At 35.2% G+C, this 24,241-nt stretch overlaps 1 protein-coding gene across 3 annotated transcripts; it reads right to left on the bottom strand.

Annotated features, from left to right (window-relative positions):
- Positions 1 to 10,891: 10,891 nt before the first annotated feature.
- On the bottom strand, positions 10,892 to 18,338 carry LOC149184750 (NADPH-dependent aldo-keto reductase, chloroplastic-like). 3 transcript variants are annotated; one of them, XM_089417685.1, is made up of 6 exons: positions 18,154 to 18,335; positions 17,894 to 18,052; positions 17,140 to 17,315; positions 15,853 to 16,096; positions 15,568 to 15,747; positions 10,892 to 11,372 (listed from the first exon to the last, which is right to left on the bottom strand). In XM_089417685.1, exons 2-6 carry the CDS (start codon positions 18,017 to 18,019, stop codon positions 11,145 to 11,147), a joined length of 954 nt encoding a protein of 317 aa, XP_089273811.1. In that variant the 5' UTR covers positions 18,020 to 18,052; positions 18,154 to 18,335; the 3' UTR covers positions 10,892 to 11,144. The 3 variants fall into 3 exon arrangements, with proteins under 3 accessions (XP_089273811.1, XP_089273810.1, XP_089273812.1); XM_089417684.1 differs by having other exon boundaries at positions 17,894 to 18,045; positions 18,154 to 18,333; XM_089417686.1 differs by lacking the exon at positions 17,140 to 17,315 and having other exon boundaries at positions 15,853 to 16,086; positions 17,894 to 18,045; positions 18,154 to 18,338.
- Positions 18,339 to 24,241: the final 5,903 nt, after the last annotated feature.

The following is a 24,241-nucleotide window of genomic DNA, read 5'->3' as shown; positions in this document are numbered from 1 at the left end:
CTTAAGGACAACCTGAGTGATAACAACGGCCAATGCAAGTATTCTGATTTTAAAAAGCTCTGTCTCTACACTAATCTCAACAAAATAGCAAGAGTAGCACAGTCGCATCATAGCAATTCATGGTGAAGGGAAGTTGTTTGTAGTCTTCAGTAAAAAATATCAAAACAGAGGAGTGTTTTAGTTTCATATCAGCACCCTTGGTCAAAGCAAAAGTAAAACAAACACATCAGTTTTGATCCATGTTTTGAGAATGTTTCAAAGGTACAATGCTCAAACAACATTCTACATAATAACAAGCACGCAGAAGAAAGCAGGCAGTGCTATGCATTTCACAATATTTCAGTTGAGGAGAAGGTTGTTCATATTACAAAGTTTCAATTATCTAACAGCCAGCATAAAAGAAGTTTCTTCAATTTACAGCAACAACAGAAGATCAGGGATTCTGACCTGCTGTTCTTGGCTTTTCACAAGGAAAAGCCATTCCCAAGTGGAGCCATTGTTAGCCTCCTATTGCAACAGGTGTTCATATTTCATGATTGGCATTTTTACATGCCAAATATGTCATCTTTCATGCTGCAAGGTTCCATATTTCCTTAAAGAGGCCAAAGAAGAAGTCATGAAAGTGTGCTAGTCCAAGTGCCACTGCTGAATTCCAATTTTGATGACTTAACCATTTTTTAAGAATGTTCTATAAAAGGGAGGGCCAAACAGCTTAATCTTGGCCTCCCTAGGTTTCAATTTCCTGTTTTAGAATATAGAGAATGATATTTGTCCAAACAGCTTAATCTTGGCAGAGTTATAGATAGGTAGAGAATCAAAGGAGCCCAACTGCTTAATCTGGGCCCTTGGCAGAAATAAGTGTAGACTTAGATAGGAGGAAAGAAATAAAAAAGAAAAATTGTAAAGCTGGGTCTGCAAGTCTAAGTGCACCCAAACCAAAAAGAAGGAAAAAATGTTAGGAAAGTAGGCTGGGTAGGTAGTTTTGAGGTTGCAGAAAGATGATTTATGATCAATTTTGTGTTTCAATGTGATATATTTTCAGATCACAGTCATGATGCAGTTTTCCATTTGGAGGAGCTCAAGCTGGATATCTCTAACTTCCCCATTCTCCCTTTTCCCCAAATCATTTACTAATTTCCCCGAAGAGGTCAAGATTTGTTTGATTCCTCTTAATTTCATCATTCTCCATATCAGTTGCCTTGGTGAAAATCTGCTTCATTTAAGGATTGTTCATTCCTCCTCTACAAATCACTTTTCCCCCCAAAATAGTCCAAGGTTCCTTACCTTAGCGCTTTCTCATCATCTTCATATTAACTACTGAATCTATTATGTAAATCCCTATCTGTTTTCCCCTTCCCCTACTAAATCTATGTTAATAAATCCCCTATGTACATATCCCACCTTATAGCACTATAGCTATGTATTTTTCAGTCCTGGGACATAGTAGTCCACCTGGGACTATTGTGAACCCATCCATGTCATGAAACCGGGATTGGTCTAAACCTCTGTTAGACCAAGAATCTTTACCCATCTCTCTGTCCTCAAAACCTTGTAACTTTACCCCTTCGCAATCGTTTGCACAAAGATAATGTTTAAAAGTTTTAATAAACATTAAGTTTTGTTCTTCCCCGCTTGTATAAACCCATAAAACCCACGAAATCAAAGTTTAACCCTCCCCGCGGCATTTTATGAAGATCTGAATATTCGCGCAGATCCCCCGTTTAAACCCGCCGCCAGCTCCGCGCTCCGTCAGCCCTCCGATCCGCCCCTCCTAGATCCGACGGCTCTTGGCGATTTCGGAGCCATCCCGTCGCCCGACCTTTAGCGCCCGATGGCTTGGCGGTTTTTCCGTCGTACAGGAGGACGCGTGTCCACCTGTGATTGCATCGGAGCCGCTCTGACAGTTACCGCCCTCGTACAGAAGGCAGTGCGATGAAAACCACAAACCGCCTTCTATCCTTTTCCCTGACGACTGCACCAGGACACTACCACGTCATCTGCACACGTCGACCTCCTGTCGAGTCACCCTTGCCACGTCACTGCCACCGTGTCCCTGCCACGTCATCCACCGTACATGTTGACGTCACCCTGGTGACGTCATCCTACCACGTCATCCTCTGTACCATGGTCCCACCCGCTGACATCATGCTGACGTCATCAGTTTTTGGCGCGAAAGGAGAAAATCGTGCTTAGGAAGCCCGGATTCAAATTCTGAGGCAGTTTTTCATGCGCGATTAGCACGCATGGCTACGGGAAATGAGCCAAAGTGGAAAGCCCCGCATCGCGCAGCCCCCAGCAAGCCCGAAAGGTGCAGAATGACCCGTTTTTCTTCGCGAAGCATTCAGAAAGGAGCGAAAGACAGTTCTAAAGGAAACAGAGGGCCGAACAGCGGCCCTTAAGTTTTGATTTGACCCACAGCGAAGGAGAGAACCGGCCCGATTCATTTGTCAAAGAGTACCAGAAGAAAGATGAAGCGGCAAAGAGTATCAGTTTAATTTTTTAATGGAAAGCTTCAGTTCCCAAGGCAGGTCAACATTGAATGGCCTCCAGCAAAGTCAAATCAGGTGTTGTGAGCCCATCCCAGCTCTCAAATCACAGTTAAAGCATTTAAAGCCACCGAACTACAATGGAGCAGAAGCCCATGCACAGTTATTACAGAAGCACTGCACCAAGCCACCGAGGACAACACATAGACTCAGTTTTGATACGGCTGCCCTCAGAGCAACTCAAGATATTTTCTTGCATTCATTTCTGGATAAGATTAGGTTAAAGTAATCATTTTTCTTTCAGACCTGTTAGGTCAAACTATAATAGACAATTTTGGAAATTTTTCCTATATATATCGCCCTCTGCATTGTTTCAAGGGTTGGTCGGTTGATAATTTTCACTAGAGACTCGCACTGTATACCTGATATGTTTTACTTAATCAAATATTGCTGAAAAGATTGGAGAAATGACTGTCTGCTCTGTGTCTAATGATCTAAGGAAGTGAATGTGGAATTCTTGTGCTGCAACATGACTCAATAAGTACCTCTTACCTCTGTTTTCATCGTTTCACCATCTAAATAGCAGAAAGAAAGATTAGCTTAGAACTTGTTTAAACTGCACTCTAGGCTCAATTTCTGTTGTTTCTTTATGTTTTTCATTTGAACTGAATTGGACATGAGTATGAATTCCCTGTGGCTCATATTTACCCTAATTCACCTGTGTTTGACAGTTATCTAGGGATTCTTTACTGCTCCTAGATAGAGCTCATTCGCCTCTCTGTTAAGCCGATTGAGAGATTCTTAATTGCCTCTCCTTCCTTGACATTCTTTCCATCCTTTAAACCTAAAAAATTGTTCCATGTGCAGCTACCTTGCTCCTCATTTCTCTTGAGACCAAGAAAACGCACCAGCAGTCCTACTCCTTGACTCCATGCCCAATGGTTCGAAACTTTCACACTATACCTGCCTCTTTACCTGAAAACATCAATCTTCCCACCAAAAACAAAACAAAACCCCTTGAACTCAATAACTAGCCTAAAATCATCTTCAACAAAGTTAAATCATAAAAAGAGAGCCCTCTATGACTGCAAGTGGGCTAGAAATTGCAGTCTAAAGATTGGTTTGTGGTTACCTCAGTCGTATCCCTTTACTCCAACCTGGGGGACAACCTGAGTGATAACATGTTCCAAGCCTAAAGTTTCATGATCATCTCTTAGGGTTTCCCGGGGTTCAAATCTTTCTTCACAACTCAATTAAACCATATTATCTAAAAAATATTGGCTATTGGCATCATATCTTACAGTGCAAACATGGGGTTTTCTTGGATCATTCTTTTGCAATAATATTTCTCTAGGTTGTGTTTTTTGATAAGCTTTCTTTCAACCTAAATGCAAAAACAAGACATTGTAGGTTTCTTAGAAGCATGAGTATCATTTGCTTCTGTGGTTTATATAAAGGATTCCTTGAAGATTTTATGAGAACGTAATGACCTCAAATTCCCAATTCAACAAGGCTACTTATATTTGGGTAGGCTTAACATAAAAATAAAAATAAAAAATAAAAAAACAAAAACAAAAACAAAAACAAAAAAAACAACAACAACAACAACAACAATATCTGAAATGGTTATTATACAAATATTTATGTCTTTGAGTCTCACTTGATTTGTCTTCAGGGTATTGAAGAGCTTGTAGGAGTAACAATTTGTGACAGGGATCTTCTAGATGGTGATGTTGACATGTTTTACAATGCACATCTAGTTGTGCATTTTGCATATGGGTTTGACTTATTATGCCAATTCCTTTATCAATGGTATAACTTGGTCACTTTTTTTGTTTGTATTTTTTATCCAATACATGAGCCCTGCAGTATACTTAGGAGGGATATTATGGGGTACAAAGGGAGGTACCCAAGGGAATAATGTAATAATGTAATGAATCATAGTTAATAAATAAAGTGGTTAACCCGCATAATGTAAGGGACCACAAGTAGTTAGGAATAATGTGATAAGTCCATTGTATTATATGTATGGTATTGAGAGACTCATGGTAATTACTCATGGTATTGTATGTATCAAACTTATATAGAGGCTAAAAACTCTTCATTGAGGGATGTCAAGGATTATTGTATTGACAAGCATATGGCCTATGGAGTGATATCCTTCCTTAAGGAGTGATTATATGGTGTTTCCCTACCTCAAGGGTTTTATCAATAAAGATCTAAAGATTCTTTTTTTTTCTTGTATTGGGCATATTTGGTATTTTTATATATTTGCAAGTCAAATCTACTACAAATGGTATCAGAGCGCTTTCTTGGGCGAAGAGGGGAAGCAATTTTGTTTTTCATTTTTTGCAGGTTTTTTTGGGCGATGAGTTTGCAGATCAGATATGAAATTTTTGGTGCAAATTTTGCAAAAACAAATAGTATATCTGGATTCCTTGCCGAAAAATATCCAGATTCAAAAAACAATTCGCCGAATGGGAGTCCAGATGAGAGAGATATCACTGATTTAAAATCAGTTGTGTTGCAAAATTTTAGAAAAGAGATTGCAGATCTGAGCTTCTCTTGAAAAATTACCTAATTTCAAAAACAACACTGGTCGAATCGAAGACCAGATGAGGGAAATATTGTTGATTTAAAATCAACCTTTTTTTCAAAAAAAAATTGTGACAACAAGACAGTTGCAGCTCGAATCTAAGTTCTGGAGTGCCCAGATCAAGATTTCAATAGCATGAGAAGATACATAATGGTTGTTCCATTTCTAAAAACGGGCTATAATAAAGATTTTGCACCATAGTGACCAATTTGTGGCCATCTTAGATTTTCTACATAAAATAAGTAATTTTTTTCAAAACCCTCATTCTTCTTCATGGCTTCTACTAAGAGGAAGTTTACAGGAAAACATGATGGCCCTACCATTGAAGAAGTCCTAAAAATGGAAAGTCAATATATCTGAAAGTTTGGAAAGAGATATCATGGCCTAATTTTAGAGATGAGACTGCCATATGGTGGGAATCACTTGACAAAAAGAAGTTGGTAAGTCTTCCCGATGAAGAATTTGAAAAAATCCTTTTGGACAAATGGTCTAACGCTAGAAAACGGGATAATGAGAAACATAAGGGGTTATTTTCTACTGGTATATCCTTATTACAGGTTCACGGATCTATTCAAAAATAGAAGATCATTATGTCTATCAATCATAGTTGCAAGCATAATTTTATTAATGTTCATTTGACTAAAATATTGCAAGTCCCAACAAAACAAATGGAGTACACACGGGTTGATAATGAAGATGTGCAAGTTTATAAAGGTTTGAAGATTTCCCTAGATAAGTATGTCTTTCATTTTGATTTTTATGCTTTAGATATCGCTGATGTGGATATTATTTTGAGATACCCTTGGATGGAATCCATTGGTACAGTGAATATTATTGTGCAAAAAAAATTCCTAAAGCTCTCGTATAAAAAGAAGAAAATTACATTGCAAAATATTTCCATTAGTAAACAAGTAGAGTCCAAAGAGGCAGAGGCAGAAAACGTTGCAGGTACTAACACATCATATGAGGAGTCCGTGGTGAAAGTAATACTGGAAGACAAGCGAAAATTGTAGGCGCCACAGCAGGTACCAAATACCACTCAGGCTCCATCAGATAGTGAATTAAAGAAAGATATATCGTCTATATGAATATATTAGTAAGAGATGTTATACTTGAAGTATTTATCTATAGTATGCTAGGATAATTTCTACTAACTTTATCTAAATCTAGATGATTTTTTTCCTATCATAGTGGATACTTCTATATTATAGTTTGGCATAACTCTTTAGAAAAATCCTATATGCAATAGTTGTCATATAATGAGTTATGTCTTTGGATCTCATTTGACATGTGTTCAAGGTATCGAAGAGCTTGCAAGAGTAACAATTTGTGATAGGGATCTTCTAGATGATATTTTAACACATTTCACAATGCACATCTAGTTGTGCACTCTACATATAGGTTCGATTTATTGTGCCAAATCCTTGAGAAAAGGTATAACTTCTTCCTTTTTTGTTTGAGTCTTTTTGATAAAGTACATGGGCCTAGATTCCAGTTTATTGTCTATATGATTATTCTAATAGAGACAGTATACTTATGGAGTTTGTTTGGTATGCTAGGATAATTTCCACTACCTCTATCTGAGTACAAATGTTTTTTTTTTCCTATTATAATGGATAGACATGTATTGTAGTTGGGCATACCTTACCTCCTCTTATTAATGTACCCTCTACAAAGATTTATTCTACAATTTTGTTAAACTCGATGGATTCTCTTTACAGTGCACATTCAAAAGTGCATTTTTCCTATAAAGCAATTTTATTATTGACCCCACCACATTTGGAGAGTGCCTTTATGTTTTAGAAGTGGGTGGATTTCTAATGGATTAAACTACATTTTTCATATATAGCCTTACCTATTCAAGGATGTAATGATTTTATTATTAACCCCACCACATTTGGAGAGTACCTTTATGTTTTGGGAGTTAGTGGATTTCTAATGGATAAATTGTTTTATTGTGATACAAGGCCTATCTTTGGATAGTGCCTTTATGTTTTAAGAGTTGGTGGATTTCTGATGGATACATTGTTTTGTTACAGTGCAAGGGATACTTCTCAATTATTGAAGTTGGTTCAAAGTGACATTTTTTGACCTATCATTGCTTGTTCTTGTCAGGGAGATAAGTACTTTCTCACCTCATTTGTTATAGTCTCCAATCACTTGTTTGTAAGACATTTCCTACTAATTTTTACAAATGATTCTGAGCACATCTCACTGAACCTCTTCCTTACACACTATGATGGCTATCCTTTTTAGATGCCCTACACTCTAACATCTTTTGTAATCCTATACAAATTATGCCACCCTTTATATCTTGAATTTGCCATCACACTCCAATGGATCCTTGTTCTATACCTCTACCAAATGCCACTTTCAACAAATTGTGGAACAAAGTTGGTGTTGGAGATGTGACATTTGCGGGGGAGTTTTTTCCCCAAAGATTTGGGGGGAGTTATATGGTGTGTGTTCAACATTAAGAAGGAAAATTTTAATGTAATGCCTTCTCTCCAAAGCATCTTGCCCAAACTAAGTGGGAAGGGGTTGTGAATAGGGCCAACCGTATTTTGAGTTGTGTATTTATATGCCTAATCTCTATTTTGAGTTGTGCATCTATAAACCAAATGAAGTTTGTAACTTGTATTTTGTCATGACCAACCTATAAACCCACCCTTATCTGTATTTCGACCTTTGCTAACCCTATATTGAGTTGATATCTATAAACTCACTCATATCTATATTCACCAATTCTGTTTGTAGCCTCCTATTCAAACTAAAGGGTGGTGTTGAGAATAGTGAAATCTTCACATGTGGCCTCAACCATCTCATATTGTGTTATTAATGTAATTTGTTAGGAAATGAAGCTAAGGTCATTATTTATTGTCATACTAGATTAATGTCAATGTCACCACATTCAATGAATTTTCCCCTCAAAATTCAAAAGTCTCCAAATATGACGACAACTCAAATTATTTTGACTCAAATTCGATGAATCTCAATTGGAATGCAAACTCAAGCTCGAATTTGAACTTCAAATTAATAAAATGGGTAAAAAATCGAGGGTTTCCTCATTTTTGGCCCTAAATTTCAACAAAGAAAAAAACAAAACTTAGCCACCACCGATTCAACATGGATTTGGCATGAAAACCCCTCCTGCAACTACATACTTTTCCACAAGTCAACTCAACCTAGTTCCAACTTCCTCTACTTGAAGAGTTTCCTCCCTAAAAGTGCATACATTGCAACTACATACTTTTCCACAAGTCAACTCAACCTAGTTCCAACTTCCTCTACCTGAAGAGTTTCCTCCCTAAAAGTGCATACATTCCTTTGCAAGTGCATCCAACCCAATTCCAAACTCCTTTTCCCTACGAGTTTCCTCCCACAACAACCTTTGAGTCCACCATATACGAACATAAAATTTTAAATTTTGTAGTGTCAAATTTAATGCCACATTTTATGATGGAAATTCGTCAATATTGATTTTTTTTATGAACCAAAGTCCTCATGCTAGAATTCAAACCAAGTGACCTAGATTATTGTTAAGATCAACCTAGTCAACTTTGATATGTAGGATTGATAACCCTCTTGAGGGCACATACTACTTATGTGACCTCGTAACCTCTCTTTAGAGTTTAGAGTTTCTTGTTAAGATCGACCTAGTCCCTCTTGGGGACACATCCTGCTTATGTGACTTCATAACCTCTCTTTAGAGTTTAGAGATTCTTGTTAAGATCGACCTAGTCCCTCTTGGGAGCACATCCTACTTATGTGACCTCATAACCTCTCTTTAGAGTTTAGAGTTTCTTGTTAAGAGCGTCCTAGTCCCTCTTGGGGGCACATCCTACTTATCTAACATAACCTCTCTTTACATGCACATCCCAATTGTGTTTTGTATTTGTAATATCATATTGAACCCGACTCTTTACATGCACACCCTAGTTGAATTTTGTATTTGTAATATCATTGAACCTGACTTGAAGCAACCCTCCAACTTGAGTTTTGTATACGATATTTGAAGCACCCCCGTCCAACTTGAGTTTTGTATTTGTAATATCATCTGTGTGATCATGTGATCTTGTAATCATTCTTTAACTTGTACACATCAGTTGTAATATCATTCTGTTTTGACGATATCATCTTCTAATCATGCTTTAATCTATAGGCATTATTGTTTTATAATACAAAGTGATTTAAACCTATAGACATTTATCTTTCAAATCTCAGTTGTAATATCATGTTGTTTAATCATATGATGATATTGTAATCATTTCTTAACCTATACACAACATTTTTTATACGAAGTGATATAGGCTTTTTTTAACCTATACGCATCATTCTTTTATGCAAAGTGATTTAAGCCTATAGACATTATATCTTTGGCATTCTGTTTCTCTCTATTGCACTTGTTTTGGGGGTTGATTGTGTAGTTCCATTCAATCCCCTACTTGGCTTGTGATCTCAAGAGCTCAACAATGTTCAGTGGTTCACCCCTCCACAGCGATTTAACCGACACAAGACAACTCTAATAGGACAACTCTAATGCTTCTGTTTAATCTTTCTTTAATCTTACAGTGGAAGCACTTTCGGAAAAAGAAGGATACACTATGGGCTACTATTCACTGTAAGGAATGGAATAATTTATTAATTAGATACAAGCCTATCCTTCCACTGTCAAGGACTCAAACAAAATATATGATGTATGTCATGCCACTTCGAAAGCCATCTGGCTTAAAATGTTGCTTAGAAATAAGCGTGAAAATCAGTGAGGCCTAATTCAATTGCATTGTGACAATTAAATTTGCATAGCTATATTCGGCATCCTTGATTTCATGTAAGGATAAGACAAACTGAAACCAGTAGTATTATTTCAACACAGAGAAGATAGTTGAGGATCAAAATGAACTGAAATTCTGTGATATAATATCAGAACTAAGGCAGTGTCTAATGATAATTTTTCCATCATAGAGATCAATTAAATACAAGGTAACAGAAATAATAATTAAATGCTAAAGCACTTTCTAGTTCGCTCAATAGGAAAGTTTGAAGTTACAGCTGCACACCTTCCTAGTTTAAATTTAAAAGTATCTTTCCATACCATAAATAGCAATATTAAGAGTATAACCATGCCCAAAATGGTTAGTGACAACAGTATTTATAGTAAAGCCATTGTGGATGAAATTCTGGATAGATAATACATCTAGATATGGATACATTTTCCTATCATAAATAGGAGTGTCTGATGCAAAGGAGAAGAAAAAGTGAGGATCTATGGTTAAGAAGAAATTCTTCGAGATTTTCTCTAACAAACAAGAACAAGCACAATATAGATAGGGTAACACTTATCAGTAATGTGTAAAAGCATTAATTTTCATACACCATGCCAGCTCTGATTCTCAATGTATGAGATACATAGTTTTCCTATAAGCATTTGAAATATGTGTACACAGAAACTATAAGCATTTGAAATATGTGATGTACACAGTTTGTCTGTGGCTTATATAATGTAATGGTAAATATAATGCAACACAGAGAAAATAACAATATAGGTTCTGAACTAGTAAAAAAAACAGAGATATCTCAGGAACTTATGATATACCTATAAAGTCTGTCACTGACAAGCATAAAATCATGTAATAGTACAAAGATAAACTGCTTGCAAGATTAGATCCCAAAGGATATATCGCAGCTTTAATATAATCCATCAGCAGAGAAGGGGAATAGCTAATTACCTAAGCAAATATTCTTCATCTTCTTCATCAATCCCATTCAATCAGGCATGCAGTGCACTAGATATTTTAGTAATAGAATGGGAAAAGAATGGAAAACACGACCTGCTTTAGTGGCAATTGAGTGCGTAAGTTATAAATAGTACACAAATAAACAGCGATACACTGAGATCTCCAGATGTTCAATGCTAGTTATCCTTCATATGGTTTTGGAACACACAGAATAATATCCTCTATATGCGCATTAACTTATTTAACATCTTTTAGTTTGAGGTTAAAAATATCTTCCTCATAGTACAGATGAATCAAATAACACTCAATATACTAATTATCTTGTTAGATCTCTCCATCCCACAATTCTTCAACAGATTTGTAAGGGCTGGTGGTAGAGTTAACCATTCCCTGTGCCCTAGTGACCTTCTTCTGTTCCAGTCTGCTGATTTTTGAATGATCTTCTGCAGTTAAAGACCAGTCAAATACCTGAAAATTCTGAGTTATTCTACCTTTGTTGTAGCTTTTTGGCAACACACTTACTCCCTGTTCCAAACCCCACCTCAATATAACCTGCAAAGCAGTATCCCATTCAAATTCTAATAGTCACGCTGTCCCAAGAGTAATTTTATCAAGCAATAACAAAACTGCTACTCATAAAAATCAACCATGAAAACCACTTCCTCATAATAATAATAATCTAATTTTAAAATTAAAGTGAAATCAAACACCAACTTGGTGTGTGAAACTCCTTGTTTATGAGACAAAGAGTCTGCCTCTGCCGCAATTTAATTGCCAAAATCTAGGTGTATATACTCTACCTTCTGAATTTGAACCTTTGACTTCTTACCTTTGACACATACTCATAACCACTGTATCACTAAATTAAGGCTAAGGCCACTCAACAAATTTCAAATATTAAATAAGGCTAGGGCCACTCAAGCTGTATGAAACATTAAATACAAATTTCAAACATTAAATACAAATTAATACCAAACATTAAATCTTCCCAATTTCAAACAAATTATTCTTGCTACCGCTTGACACAGGTGGAAATTATTAACTTCCATTATGCTTTTTCAGTCAAAATAAACTACAAGTCATCCTAGTAATTTTCTTAAAGAAGTTTGTAAGCATCTTCACAGTTCAGCAAAATTGAATTCAATTTAGGTAAAACATATTTTGACATAATAGTAACTTTTTCATGACAGTGGTGGTCAATGATTGACTACAGGCATTACCGATGGACATTGTGTCGTTTGCCACAAAGCAGAAATGGATGAGCATGTCATGTGAAACTACAGTATTGCTAGAGCTTTTGGGAGCTGGACTGCTGTTGGGTATAGTATTATTTGTTCGTTCCTCCCCTTTATTAGAAAGGGAATCCTTTTGACGGATAAATATATATGGTTCGATCTGGAAGGAGGTTGTAGACCTGATCAAATTGTCACGCATTTCCTTCTTATGGAAAATATGATGTCAAGCAATGTTTAACGAGGCAACTGACCAGGTCCATGTGGGAGAAAACTAACAACTTTCAGACCACAGTTGATTATATGGCTCTTAGTCAAGATGAATATGTATATGAATGATGTAGAATCTCTCGAGGTTGAAGCCAAAAGGAGGATTGACTATAGGCATGCTTTCCCTACATGCCTATGTGATGAGAGAGTTAATTCTGTAAAGAACCCATGAATCTATCCAACCAAAGTCACGCAGGACGCCATTTAACCAGGCATATCAGTCCACCAACGTCAGGCAGGACTTGCGCCTAGTCTCAAGTGCAATAAATAGTCCTTTTAACCAGGCATATCAGTCCACAAAAGGTAAACATGTCTCTAGTGGAATTTGGAAGTTGAACGTGGTGGAAGATTGGTAACATTTCACTTTACCAACCAACCAAAACCCCATTCATTATTCTTACCTTTTTTTTCCCAAAAAAATGAAAAAGTCTACAATACTTAAAGTTACAATATTCAAATTTACCCGCTTAGCCTCCGTTGATACAATTTGAAGTCCCCAACGTGCAACTACATCATTGTGTGCAAACAAAACCTGACCACTTGAACCTGAAAATTGTGTGCAAACAAAACCTGGCCACTTGAACCTGAAAATTGTGTGCAAACAAAACCTGACCACTTGAACTTAAAAATTGTGTGCAAACAAAACCTGATCACTTGAACCTGAAAATTGTGTGCAAACAAAACCTGACAGCCCAAACCTGAAATAACCCATTGGGACACAGACTTTCACTCTTGCCAAATCCCTTTGGGTTTTGAAATTCAAAGTTACTGGCTTAGCCTCTGTTGATACAATTTGAAGTCCCCAATGTGCAACTAATTATTGTGTGCAAACAAAACCCGACCACTTAAACCTGAAAATTGTGTGCAAACAAAACCTGACCACTTAAACCTGAAAATTGTGTGCAAACAAAACCTGACCACCTGAACCTGAAATAACCCATTGAGATGCAGACTTTCACTCTTGCCAAATCCCTTTGGGTTTTAAAATGTTACCTATTTCTTTCTCTATGTCTGAGAATGACAAGCTGTTAACCAATCAGAAACAGTTTTAAGCAGTTCTTTAGATCATACTTCAATCCTAACATACAGTTTCAACGGTCAACCTAGTGGTCAACCTAGTATCCGCAAAAAAGCAAATAACCCTTAAAACTATCATAGAGACTATGACAGTGAGATCATGTACTTTCAAGTAGGAAGAAACAAGATACAAACAAGATACTAACACTGAGGAGGCATCTTGGTGTATCATGCTTTAGGCCTCTATATTATTTAGTAAAGCAATATTATATGCATTTTCCCAAACAACACAAAAAGACATATTTCGACATAGAAGAACTCCTTAACGTGTTCCAGAATTAAAATACAGATTTATAGTTTTCCAAAAAAATTGAACATTAAACTACATGTTCGAAGTGGCCCTGCAAGCAATTGTCTGAAAAACCAATTTTCAAAGTCAATTATTTAAGGCAATCAAACTATGCTTTTTTTATGAAAAAAAACTTAATAAGCTTAATAAGCATGCAATCGGATGCAGTTTAAGCAGTTTCAACATAAATAGTATCTGCTAAAAAGCAAATAACCCTTACTACTATAGCAGAGACTATAACAGTGGGAGGCATCTTGATGGATCATGCTTCATGCTTCCTTCTATATTGTTCAGTAATGAAATATTACATAAATTTTCCCAAACAACACAAAAAGACATATTTTGACATAAAAAATTCCTTAACGGATTTCAGAATTAAAATACAGATTTATGTATTTCCAAGAAATTGAATAAAAATACAGGTTTATGTATTTCCACGAAATTGGATTAACCTGATTAACCTACATGTTCTTAGGGACCTGCGATGCCGGATTTAAATCTAAGAAGTTTTAGAGAATTCTAGATTTGGTAGATTTTAAAAAATACTAAACTATGTAAGAAGTCTAGAAACGATATGGAAAAAAAAAATGAAAAAGAAAAAAAAACTGTTTTATTTAGGAAAAAGTTATGATAGATTCTTAAAAAATGATCTCAACTTCTTCCACAAGTCTAAGAGAGGAATTATCTCTCGAGAATTCTAGATCTCTCCTTCTCTAAGTCGCTAAGTCTCCAAGTATAAATAGGAGTACAATGCATTTGTTGGGCCAAGAAAGAAGGGGCAAAGATCCCAAGCTCTTTAATGAGTAAAATTGTGAGTTCTAAATATTATATTATGTGTTTCAGTTGTTTTGTTTGTAGCTGTATCATTTGGTTTGTGTGTAGCTTCCATTGTGGCACTCTGCCATCACCCTGCAAGCAATTGTCTGGAAAACCAAGTTTCAAATTCAATTATTTAAGCCAATCAAGCTATGCTTTTTGTATGAAACAAAAGCTTAATAAACATGCAATCTGAAGCAGTTTAAGCAGTTTTAGATCATACTTCAAACTAACACAGTTTCAACCTAAATAGTAACACAGTTTCAACCTAAATAGTATCTGATAAAAAGCAATTGCAGAGGCTAGAAGAGTGGGGTCATGTACTTTCAAGTAAAAGGTACATAACCCTTACTACTATCGCAGAGATGACTATAAGAGTGGGGTCATGTACTTTCAAGTAAAAGGTACATAACCCTTACTACTATCGCAGAGATGACTATAAGAGTGAGGTCATGTACTTTCACGTAGCATGAGACAAGTCTCTCATGCTACTAACATGTGTTAGGTTCTATCTCTTGTCTAAAGGCATCTTGATGTGGTAGGTTCTACCTCTTCTCCAGAGGCATCTTGATGTATCATGTTTCTATATTGTTTAGTAAAGAAATATCAGATCCATTTTCCCGAACAGCACAAAAAGACATATTTTGACATAAAAGAACTCCTTAATGGATTCCAGAATTAAAATACAGGTCCATGTATTTCCAGGAAATTGAATTAGCTTGATTAACCTAAATGTTTGAAGTGGCCCTCTGCAAGCAATTGTCTGGAAATGCAATTTTCAAATTCAAGTATTTGACATAAAAGAACTCCTTAATGGATTCCAGAAATAAAATACAGATTTATGCATTTCCAGGAAATAGAATCAGCCTGATTAACCTACACGTTTGAAGTGGCCCTCTGCAAGCAAATGTCTGAAAAACCAATATTTTCAAATTCAATTATTTAAAGCAATCAAGCTATGTTTTTCTGATGAAGCAAAAGCTTAATAAGCATGGAGTTATGGAGTTATGTTGGAGCCCTAAGCTTCCCCAGTTTAAAAAAAAGAAGCATGCTATATACGTACCTGAGCAGTAGTTTTTCCATATTTTTCAGCGATCTCTTTAATAACAGGGTTATCAATAACACCATTTGAACCCTGTGCTTTAGGGGGGCCTCCAAGAGGAGACCATGCACTCACGTGAATTTTCACCTTGCTGCAATAATCTCTCAACTTTTGTTGTTGCCATTGTGGATGCATCTCCACCTGTTAAAGTCGTCTCCCCATGAAAAACCCAATTTTGAGAGCAAACAAAATCAAATATCACATGCCAACATTGCCAGCCGTGGGCTCAAAACACTAGAAATTTACCTGATTGACAGCAGGTGGAATCTTGGCATGGCTCAACAGATCCCCAATCTTCTTAGAAGAGAAGTTGCTCACGCCAATGGCTTTTGTGAGCCCCAGATGAACACATTGTTCCATTCCTTGCCATACAGACTCGAGATCTAAGGGCAAAAAGTCTTCCTCCTTGAAGACTGGTAAGGAGGCTTCCTTTCTCAACCTTACGGGCCAGTGGATAAGGTACAAATCCACATAATCCAGCTGCAAATTCCTGCATGCAGGTCACTTGATCAACAAAAGAAATAAAACAGAAGATATAAAAACAATAAATTTAAGAATGGGAGCAAGGTGAGTTATGATCACGTGACAAATCTAGTGGTATTTTTTTCTAGAGATCATGTTCAATCCCTAAAAACATGTTGTCGTGTTAATGTGATCAATCGTGTGCTATCTGTTATCTTGCGATAAGCAAGATATCAAAACAAATGTCATTTTGGGTAATTCTGACAGAATAGATTGTAAGGACTCTGGACACCACATATCTCCACAATGATATAGTCCACTTTGGGCCTAAGCCCTCATGGATTTGTTTTTGGACTTACCCCCAAAAGGCCTCATACCAATGGAGATATTTGTCCATCCTTATATACCCATGATCCTCCCCACTTCTAGTCAATGTGGGACTTTGGTCGTATACCCAACAATCCTCCCCTCGAACAAAGGACCATCGAGCCTCCCCTCAAACGATTATCCATCCGTCCACTCTCTACCAACTAGGATTCTCCGCTCCAATGCGTTGGAAGCACACGCCTTACATGGAGCATCACCTGCCTCGAGAGCTTGCTCTATCCCAGGTCAACTCCTCTTCATCATGTTGGGACCAGGACACGTCCATGAAGAATCCGGAGCACACCGCCTGTCTAACCGAGCTCATCCACGGATCCCATCGTGATATTACCGGGGCTCACCACCTTCGTTCGACATTCCGAGGATTCATCCACTTGGCTAACTTCGGGGCATGGCTCTGATACCACTTGTAAGGACTCTGGACACCACATATCTCCACAATGGTATGATATTGTCCACTTTGGGCCTAAGCCCTCATGGATTTGTTTTTGGACTTACCCCAAAAGGCCTCATACCAATGGAGATATTTGTCCATCCTTATATACCCATGATCCTCCCCACTTCTAGTCAATGTGGGACTTTGATCGTATACCCAACATAGATACCCTTAAGCCAACTTCTTTACCGAAAGGACAATTTATAAATAAATAAATACATAAATTCAAGAAAGGAACAAGATGCACAGACTTTAAGCTCGTCCTCAATGCAGATACAGGATCATCTAAATCTCCACACCACAGTTTTGTGGTCACAAAAACCTCCTCCCGTACCACTAAGCCCTTCAAAAAGGCATCCTTTAGAGCATCTCCCAAGGGACATTCTGACCCGTATAGGCTAGCTGTGTCAAAGTGCCTGTAACCCACCTGCCAGTACAAATAATTTCAGTCTCCTTGTTAAATTGCATATCTATAGCTGTAGTTTGATTATAATGTCCAATTAGCATTGATCCATCCATCCAAACCAGGGCCTGATCTGATATTCAGAGTAAGTTTTGTTAAAAATTTAGCTGCCATGAATCATTCTAAACTGGGACATTAGGAAGCTCGAGTTTTACATATATAGATTAAGTTTGGTTATAATATTTTGTTACCATATATACATTTTGACTAATATGGACGATTGGAAAGCTGGATTTTGCATAATATGCTGCAATTGGATCATAGTATCAAATTAACACAAACCCATTTTAAACTTGAGTTTGATATGCAGACCAAGATTGCAAATTCAGTTTGATATGCAGAGCAAGATTGCAAATACTTTAATGGGTTAACTCCATGGGTTAGATTAAAAGGTTACAAGGTGTATTTCGATGAATCTGGGAAAAATATCAAAATGGAAGACCTTCACCTCCACCTCATCTTTATATTTTCCTGGACTGGTTGTAAAATGCACCTTACTTCTCGGTACAGTAATAAATGAGAATAATAAAAACAGAATTTACCTCTATTGCGGTAGCCACTGCTGTCTTAATGTCCTCGGGGTTTTGATTCATGGCAGATGTTCCAAGACCGACCAATGGTATTTTGGTGCCTGTGTTGAGCTCTAGAACTCTGCCTACACTCCCCATTTTAGCAGACTCTGGCAAAAGGTTTTCTGCAAACTGATCAAAATCAGTAATTTGCACATATGAATATGCAGTTTAAGAAGCAAGAATTGTGTTTGAAACATTGTGAAGGTGGAATTCAAATCATACAGCCTTACCTTGGAAAATTTTGAAGCAGTGACCAGTGACGATCAGAGCATCCAACAAGCAAAATGGCCTGGATTCTTCTAATGCAAAAAGCTGGAAGAGACTAATATGTAGCCAGAATCACGGTCGGAAGGACTGTGACGACATTGATGAGATATTCCGAACAGGTCTTCCAATAAATTCCAGCCACGAGGTGGCAGGGACAAGTTCACATGATTTCATGTTTGAATGAATGAACTTATAACATCTGGTGTTCAAAGGGATTTAGATTCCAAACCAAATAAGATGTTACAATTTAAAGTTTTTTTAAAATAGCCTTTTGTCATAAATCTTGATTAAGAAATTTGTAGTTTTATGAATCTTTGTTTTCTCAAATAATGTGTTTTATTAGGAAAAAAAATGGTTTAAAATGGATTTAAAAATTTAAAAAAAAAAAGGTAAATTAATTTTTTTTTAATAAAAATTAATAGAATTTAAGATGATGATATCAACTATGGTATGATTTATTATTTTAGAGTAAAAAAATAAAAGATTAAAAGATAATAAAATAATAAAAGTAATTTGAGAAATATATGAAAACACGTGATTGTGAAATAAGAAATATATTTCTCATTTTTCATGTAGCAGGGTTCGCAATCACATTTTTTCATATGTTTCTCATTTTTCATGTACCAGGGTCCATGGAAAGTATGTGAGATGGGTACTCTTTGGATGAAAGAAACCAAATTCTACATCCAACTAGTGTTTCCACTTGAAATTTGAATAAACCCATAGGGAGATAAGTTGAAAATACCATTTGAAAAAATAGTTTTTGTTTTTTTCCCTCTAAAATTTGATGATGTAATCTAACCTTATTTTATTATTTTCACTATTATTTTATAATTTTCTTAAGAGGCTCATTTTAGAGCTCAAAATTCCCCTAACGAAACTTTCTACCTCAAGATCATTTTCAAATTGATTACCAATGAAGTGTCATTCGGTTTCTATCGCTCTTGCTCTAAGAGGATACAAGTGCTTGCTTCCCACTTTTCCTTGGGAGTTGTCTATCTACTTGTTTCTTACTTACGATGGTGAGATCGGATCTTCAACTATGCTATTAAAATTTTAGCCAATAGAGATACTCAAATAATTCTTCTGGTCATGCTAATAAGATAGGTTCAAATTTTTGACATAGTGAAAAGGTTGAAATGTTTGAACGAGTGAGATGGGTTGAAATTTTTTGATACTAATGTTATCTCAATTTGGAAGAAGTTTGAATGGTGAAATACATATGTATATATATGAGATTATCATATTAACTGGATCATATTAAGTATTTTTATTTAATTGGTTAGGTTATATATATATATATATATATAATTAAAGTATTTTGGTGTGAAGAAATATTTATTATGTTGTAATTAAACAATTTTGTGAGGTTTTTTAAATTTATAAAAACGGAAAGAAAAAAAAAAAAAATAATTGTAGTTTATTTGTTAGATGTTTTGGAAGTTTCTTGTTGTTGTCTAATTTGCTTAGAATCTAGTAATATTTGTTGGAATTATAAGTTTGAGTTAAGAACTCTTTATAATCTAAGTGCTCTAGTGGTTTTTCAACTTGTTGAATCTATATTGCAATAAAAAAACTCAGTTTAAACAACACTAATCAAGATTCGACAAAAAAAATTGTTAGATTCTAACCAAAAACTCGAAAAAGTTTAATAGCTAAACAACGCCAAAATAATAATTATATTTTGTCATTGAGAAATATAATTATTAGGTGATGTTAATTGATTTATATTTCTAAATAGTAATTTCTTAAAATATAGATTAATGTGATAAATACATTAACAAAAAATTATTTATTATTAAATATTTATATTTATTATATTAAAATGATTATATATATATATATATATATATATATATATATATATATGGGGTAGTGATGTTCTAAAAGTTGTAATGTGGGCCTGTTGTATGCCCTAAAACTGTTTCTGCTTGGCTAAGAGCTCGTCTTCCTCGGAAGTAAGGAAACAGGTTAACGGCCCAAGACCTAGAGGCATCTGACAGGAGTGAAAGCCTGCTCCCTTACGGACCACTAGCGGGTTATCCAAGTGGCATGGTTTTCCTTGATAACAGTGATGCGTCAACCAACATTCGCGGATAACAGCCAGAGATGGCTATCCTCATTGTTGGTTTGACCACTGAGTTTGATAGGCTTTTCTACCTTTAAAAAAAAAAAAAAATTGTAATGTATTATGTAATGTAATGTTAAGTTGATTCGAACAAATTATTCAAAATAAAATTAAAATTAAAAAATAATAATTATATATAAGTTTGAGTTATTTATTTGATAGGTTTAGAAGCCCATGGTATAAGTATTTGTTATGATAAAGTCTATTTAAAGACTTAAAAAAAATTGTTAGGGAATATAAGAACACCAATTTCAATTCATTTAATTTTAGACTTCATTCCTCTTATCAATCGGTAGATCCAAATTTAAAATAAATATAGATTGGTTATCATTTTTTTAACTACTTATATAATCTCTTAGATACATTAATAAATAAAAAATTATTTATTATTAAATATTTATACTTATTATTATTATTAAATTAGTATTATATATATATATATATATATTATTAAATATTTAAAATAATATATATATATATATATATATATATATATATATACAATCTCTTTTTCCAATGATTGTGACTTTATTACATATTTATTTATAAAGATCAATTTTCATATTTTCTATATAAATTATTTATGCTTTTTGGACAATATATACTCTTTGGACAACCCATCACCAACATTGATAATAGTGTTTTTTTTTCATTTTTTTTTCTTAATTTGTCACTATTCTATCATCCTAGGGCGGTCAATCTAAAACTCTCTAATGTTTGTAGATACTAGAATTATTTATGCTCTTTGGACAACCCACCCCTCTCATCATCCTAGGACCAGCAATGTAAAGCTCTCTAATGTTTGTAGATACTATAATTATTTATGCTCTTTGGACAACCTACCCCTCTCTTACCAACATTGATTGGAGTGTCTTTTTCTTCATTTTATTTTACTAATTTGTCACTATCATATTATCTTAAAGCAATATAAAACTCTTTAAGATTTGGAGGTACTAGAATTATTTATGCTCTTTCGACAACCCACTATTGAAATTAATAAGGGTTTTGCTTTTTCATTTTATTTTTTTAATTTGTCACTAGTCTATCATCCCATATCAATGTAACATTGTCCAATATTTGGATGTATTTTAATTGAATATATTAGACCCTACCTCCTATAAGTGTTGCATTTAAAAAGAATGATTATTATGTAATAAAGGGTGAATTTAGAAGGAATGATTATTATATAATAGAGGGTGAGAATTTTCTCCCACATTTATAATAGATTGCTCATATTAGTATAGCTAGGCAAATATATGTTTTTAAACTTATCATTTCTTTTAAAATTTCATCATTTATATTGAAAAATCCATTATTTGTCCATGTTATATATGGATTTCACATTTTTATCATCCATTCATAATCATTACAGTGAATCACATATATGATAATATCACATATATGATAATATCAAAATTTCATCTCATAATGTAAAGAACTATATATCTTCCAATAATATCATTATTAGAAAATATTATAAAATTAATTATTATGTTGTGATAATATCATAATTGGAAAATAGAAAAAGAATTCAGCATTATGTCCACCATCACATATATAATAATTTTTGCACATAAATATGTATAATAATTTGTGCATATAAATATGGATTTTGAAAAACATCCATCTATATAATATTAAAAATAAATTTTTATGATATAAAGAGTATCGTATTACCATTGCTTCAAAATATAGTTAATTTATTTTCATAATTTTAACTAATTAAACTCTTCCTTGTGAGATTTAACTAAGGGTATGATGTTAATCTACTTCAAAACCATGATTAATTAGAGATCTTATTGGCTTCAAGAGTATGATTTTTTCTAGAAAAGAAAATTTCAACCTTTTCTATTAATAAAAAAAGATTACATGGTCAACTTCAAAGCAATACCTTTCATGAAAGGAGAGCAGGTATTTATATAAGGTCTTAAATTGTACGGGCTATTGCAAAAAAAAACCATCAACATCAGCGATATACAAAAAAGGACATGTTAGAGTCAGTATTTGCATCTTTCATATCATATTAGTGTCCCATGTTGAAATTTTTATCATTCCACCTAGGTCCTCATGCAAAAATTTACTCATTGATGGTAGCTTAAGTCAAAATCCCACTCTCCCTCAAAAAATCAATATTTGTTGGCCCACCTTCCTGTGTACATTCATTATAAAAGCTCATTTCATCATGTCTTAGGTCAGTCAAGTCTACATGAAGTCTGGTTATTCAAGATCCCATTAGGTCACTAGGTTTCATTCCTCCAAGGTCCAATAAAACACCATTCACTGCATAAAGCCAGCAAAAGCATGAGAGTGAAAGAAATAATATCCCTTTTCCATTCAAAGAGGATTCACAAACATGTAACTAAGGTTGCCCGAGCTCTAATTTTCATTCCAAAGTATGAGTTTTGTTTCATGATTGTAATTTTATTTCAAAAATACAAATGCAATATTTTCTATTTATTTATGTAATTCTATGTCCATTATATGTAATAAGTTACTATTCCTAAGTTGTTCACTCAAACTCTATGTGCCAACTTCATCCAAGCAAAATTCAAGAGTAAATATTGCCAAAACTCCAACATCATCCACCTGCAAAGGAAAAAGTCAAAAAGGAAATTAGCAAAGATGTCAAAAATGTGAAATAAAACATTAGAATGTGGATTTTAAAGTTAAAAGATCAAATTCACTCAGCTATAAAGGACTTCTTAGCTTCAAACTCAAATTCATTTGCTTCCTACCATTGATTGAGCAAACCCCAAGAGACCCTTTTCACAATTCAGGGCAAAATTGGTAGAACAAAGCAAGTGTTACGCGTTCTCTTTTGGCATTGCGCGTTCTCTTCATGCTCTGTGTGTTTACTTGGCACTGCGTGTTTCCTTAAGGCATTGCGCATTCCCTGAAGGCGTTGCACACTTGCTTGAGGCGTTGCGCACTCCCCATTGGCGTTGTGTGTTTGTCCAGAAAAGGCTACAGTCACCTCCTCAGCTCCCCCAAAGGGAATTTGACCTCCAAACAAGTAAGTAATAACTAAGGATAACATGTTTCTTCCTCCATAAGTCACTTTCAAAGTGTTTTAAAAGTTTAATTGAAGATTTGGTGTTCATCCTATATCTAAACCCTAGATCTCCCCCAAAACTACCCTTGCACTATCAATTCCTTTTATACATTGCCCTACACCTTTATTCCCTTTCCCTAAACCTTTTATCCCAAATACCCTTTAAACCTTTGTCCCAAAACCCTAAGTCCTAGGTGCACAACTACCTAGGCTCCCAAAACCCGTACATTGCAAACAATTTCCCCCATCTCAAAAGCTATCATACTAGTACCCTATATCCTCCTCCATTACATATATCCCTTCACCCATCTCCTTCATATTTACCCTTCCCCATTTCCTATTCCAAAAAAACTACATTCCCACTACCTTATACCTCCCTAGGTTTGATATTAAACACCATGGCAGATAACGAATACAAACCACACAGTGAGGAAGAGGAAACAAATAGAGAAGAGATAGACGTCAAGAAAACACACAAAGGAGACAAGATACATAGATTTGAGCCCACAGATCTCAAGGAACTCTTGGCATCTCCTATGGCTATGACATCCTTCAAATGGCTAGGTTGTTATGATTTCTGTGAGCAAGTTCAGGCAGTCCAACACCATCCTGAGTTGACTAGGCTCTTTGTATCTAAACTCTAAGACAACCAAGTCACTCTAGCAGGTGTCACTTTTACTTTATCTATTGCCATTATATCAACTGCCACCGGAATCCCAGATGTTGGGGAGAAATGGTTTAAACAAGGTGATTTGGAGGGACATTATTATGAGCCTTACATGAAACCAAGGTACCAAAGTGAAAGAAGGGGTTATTTTCCTTTTTCACACCTCCTTGATATATATGCCCCAATGATGGAAGATTATCATGA

The sequence above is a fragment of the Pinus tabuliformis genome, chromosome 3_2, assembly GCF_031772625.1.
Source record: "Pinus tabuliformis cultivar Carrire ecotype Pingquan chromosome 3_2, CPIR1, whole genome shotgun sequence".
In the NCBI taxonomy this organism is placed as follows: domain Eukaryota; kingdom Viridiplantae; phylum Streptophyta; class Pinopsida; order Pinales; family Pinaceae; genus Pinus; species Pinus tabuliformis.
This window is presented reverse-complemented; position numbering and strand designations above follow the sequence as displayed.

What these genes read in the sequence shown, in the direction of transcription:
- LOC149184750 (XM_089417685.1), bottom strand. Translation starts at nt 18,019, where the DNA reads ATGGGGAGTGTAGGCAGAGTTCTAGAGCTCAACACAGGCACCAAAATA. An exon ending in CAGTGGCTACCGCAATAGAG is followed by an intron (nt 17,316 to 17,893) that starts GTAAATTCTGTT and finishes TTGTACTGGCAG; the next exon opens with GTGGGTTACAGGCACTTTGA. An exon ending in TTCCACCTGCTGTCAATCAG is followed by an intron (nt 15,748 to 15,852) that starts GTAAATTTCTAG and finishes CGACTTTAACAG; the next exon opens with GTGGAGATGCATCCACAATG.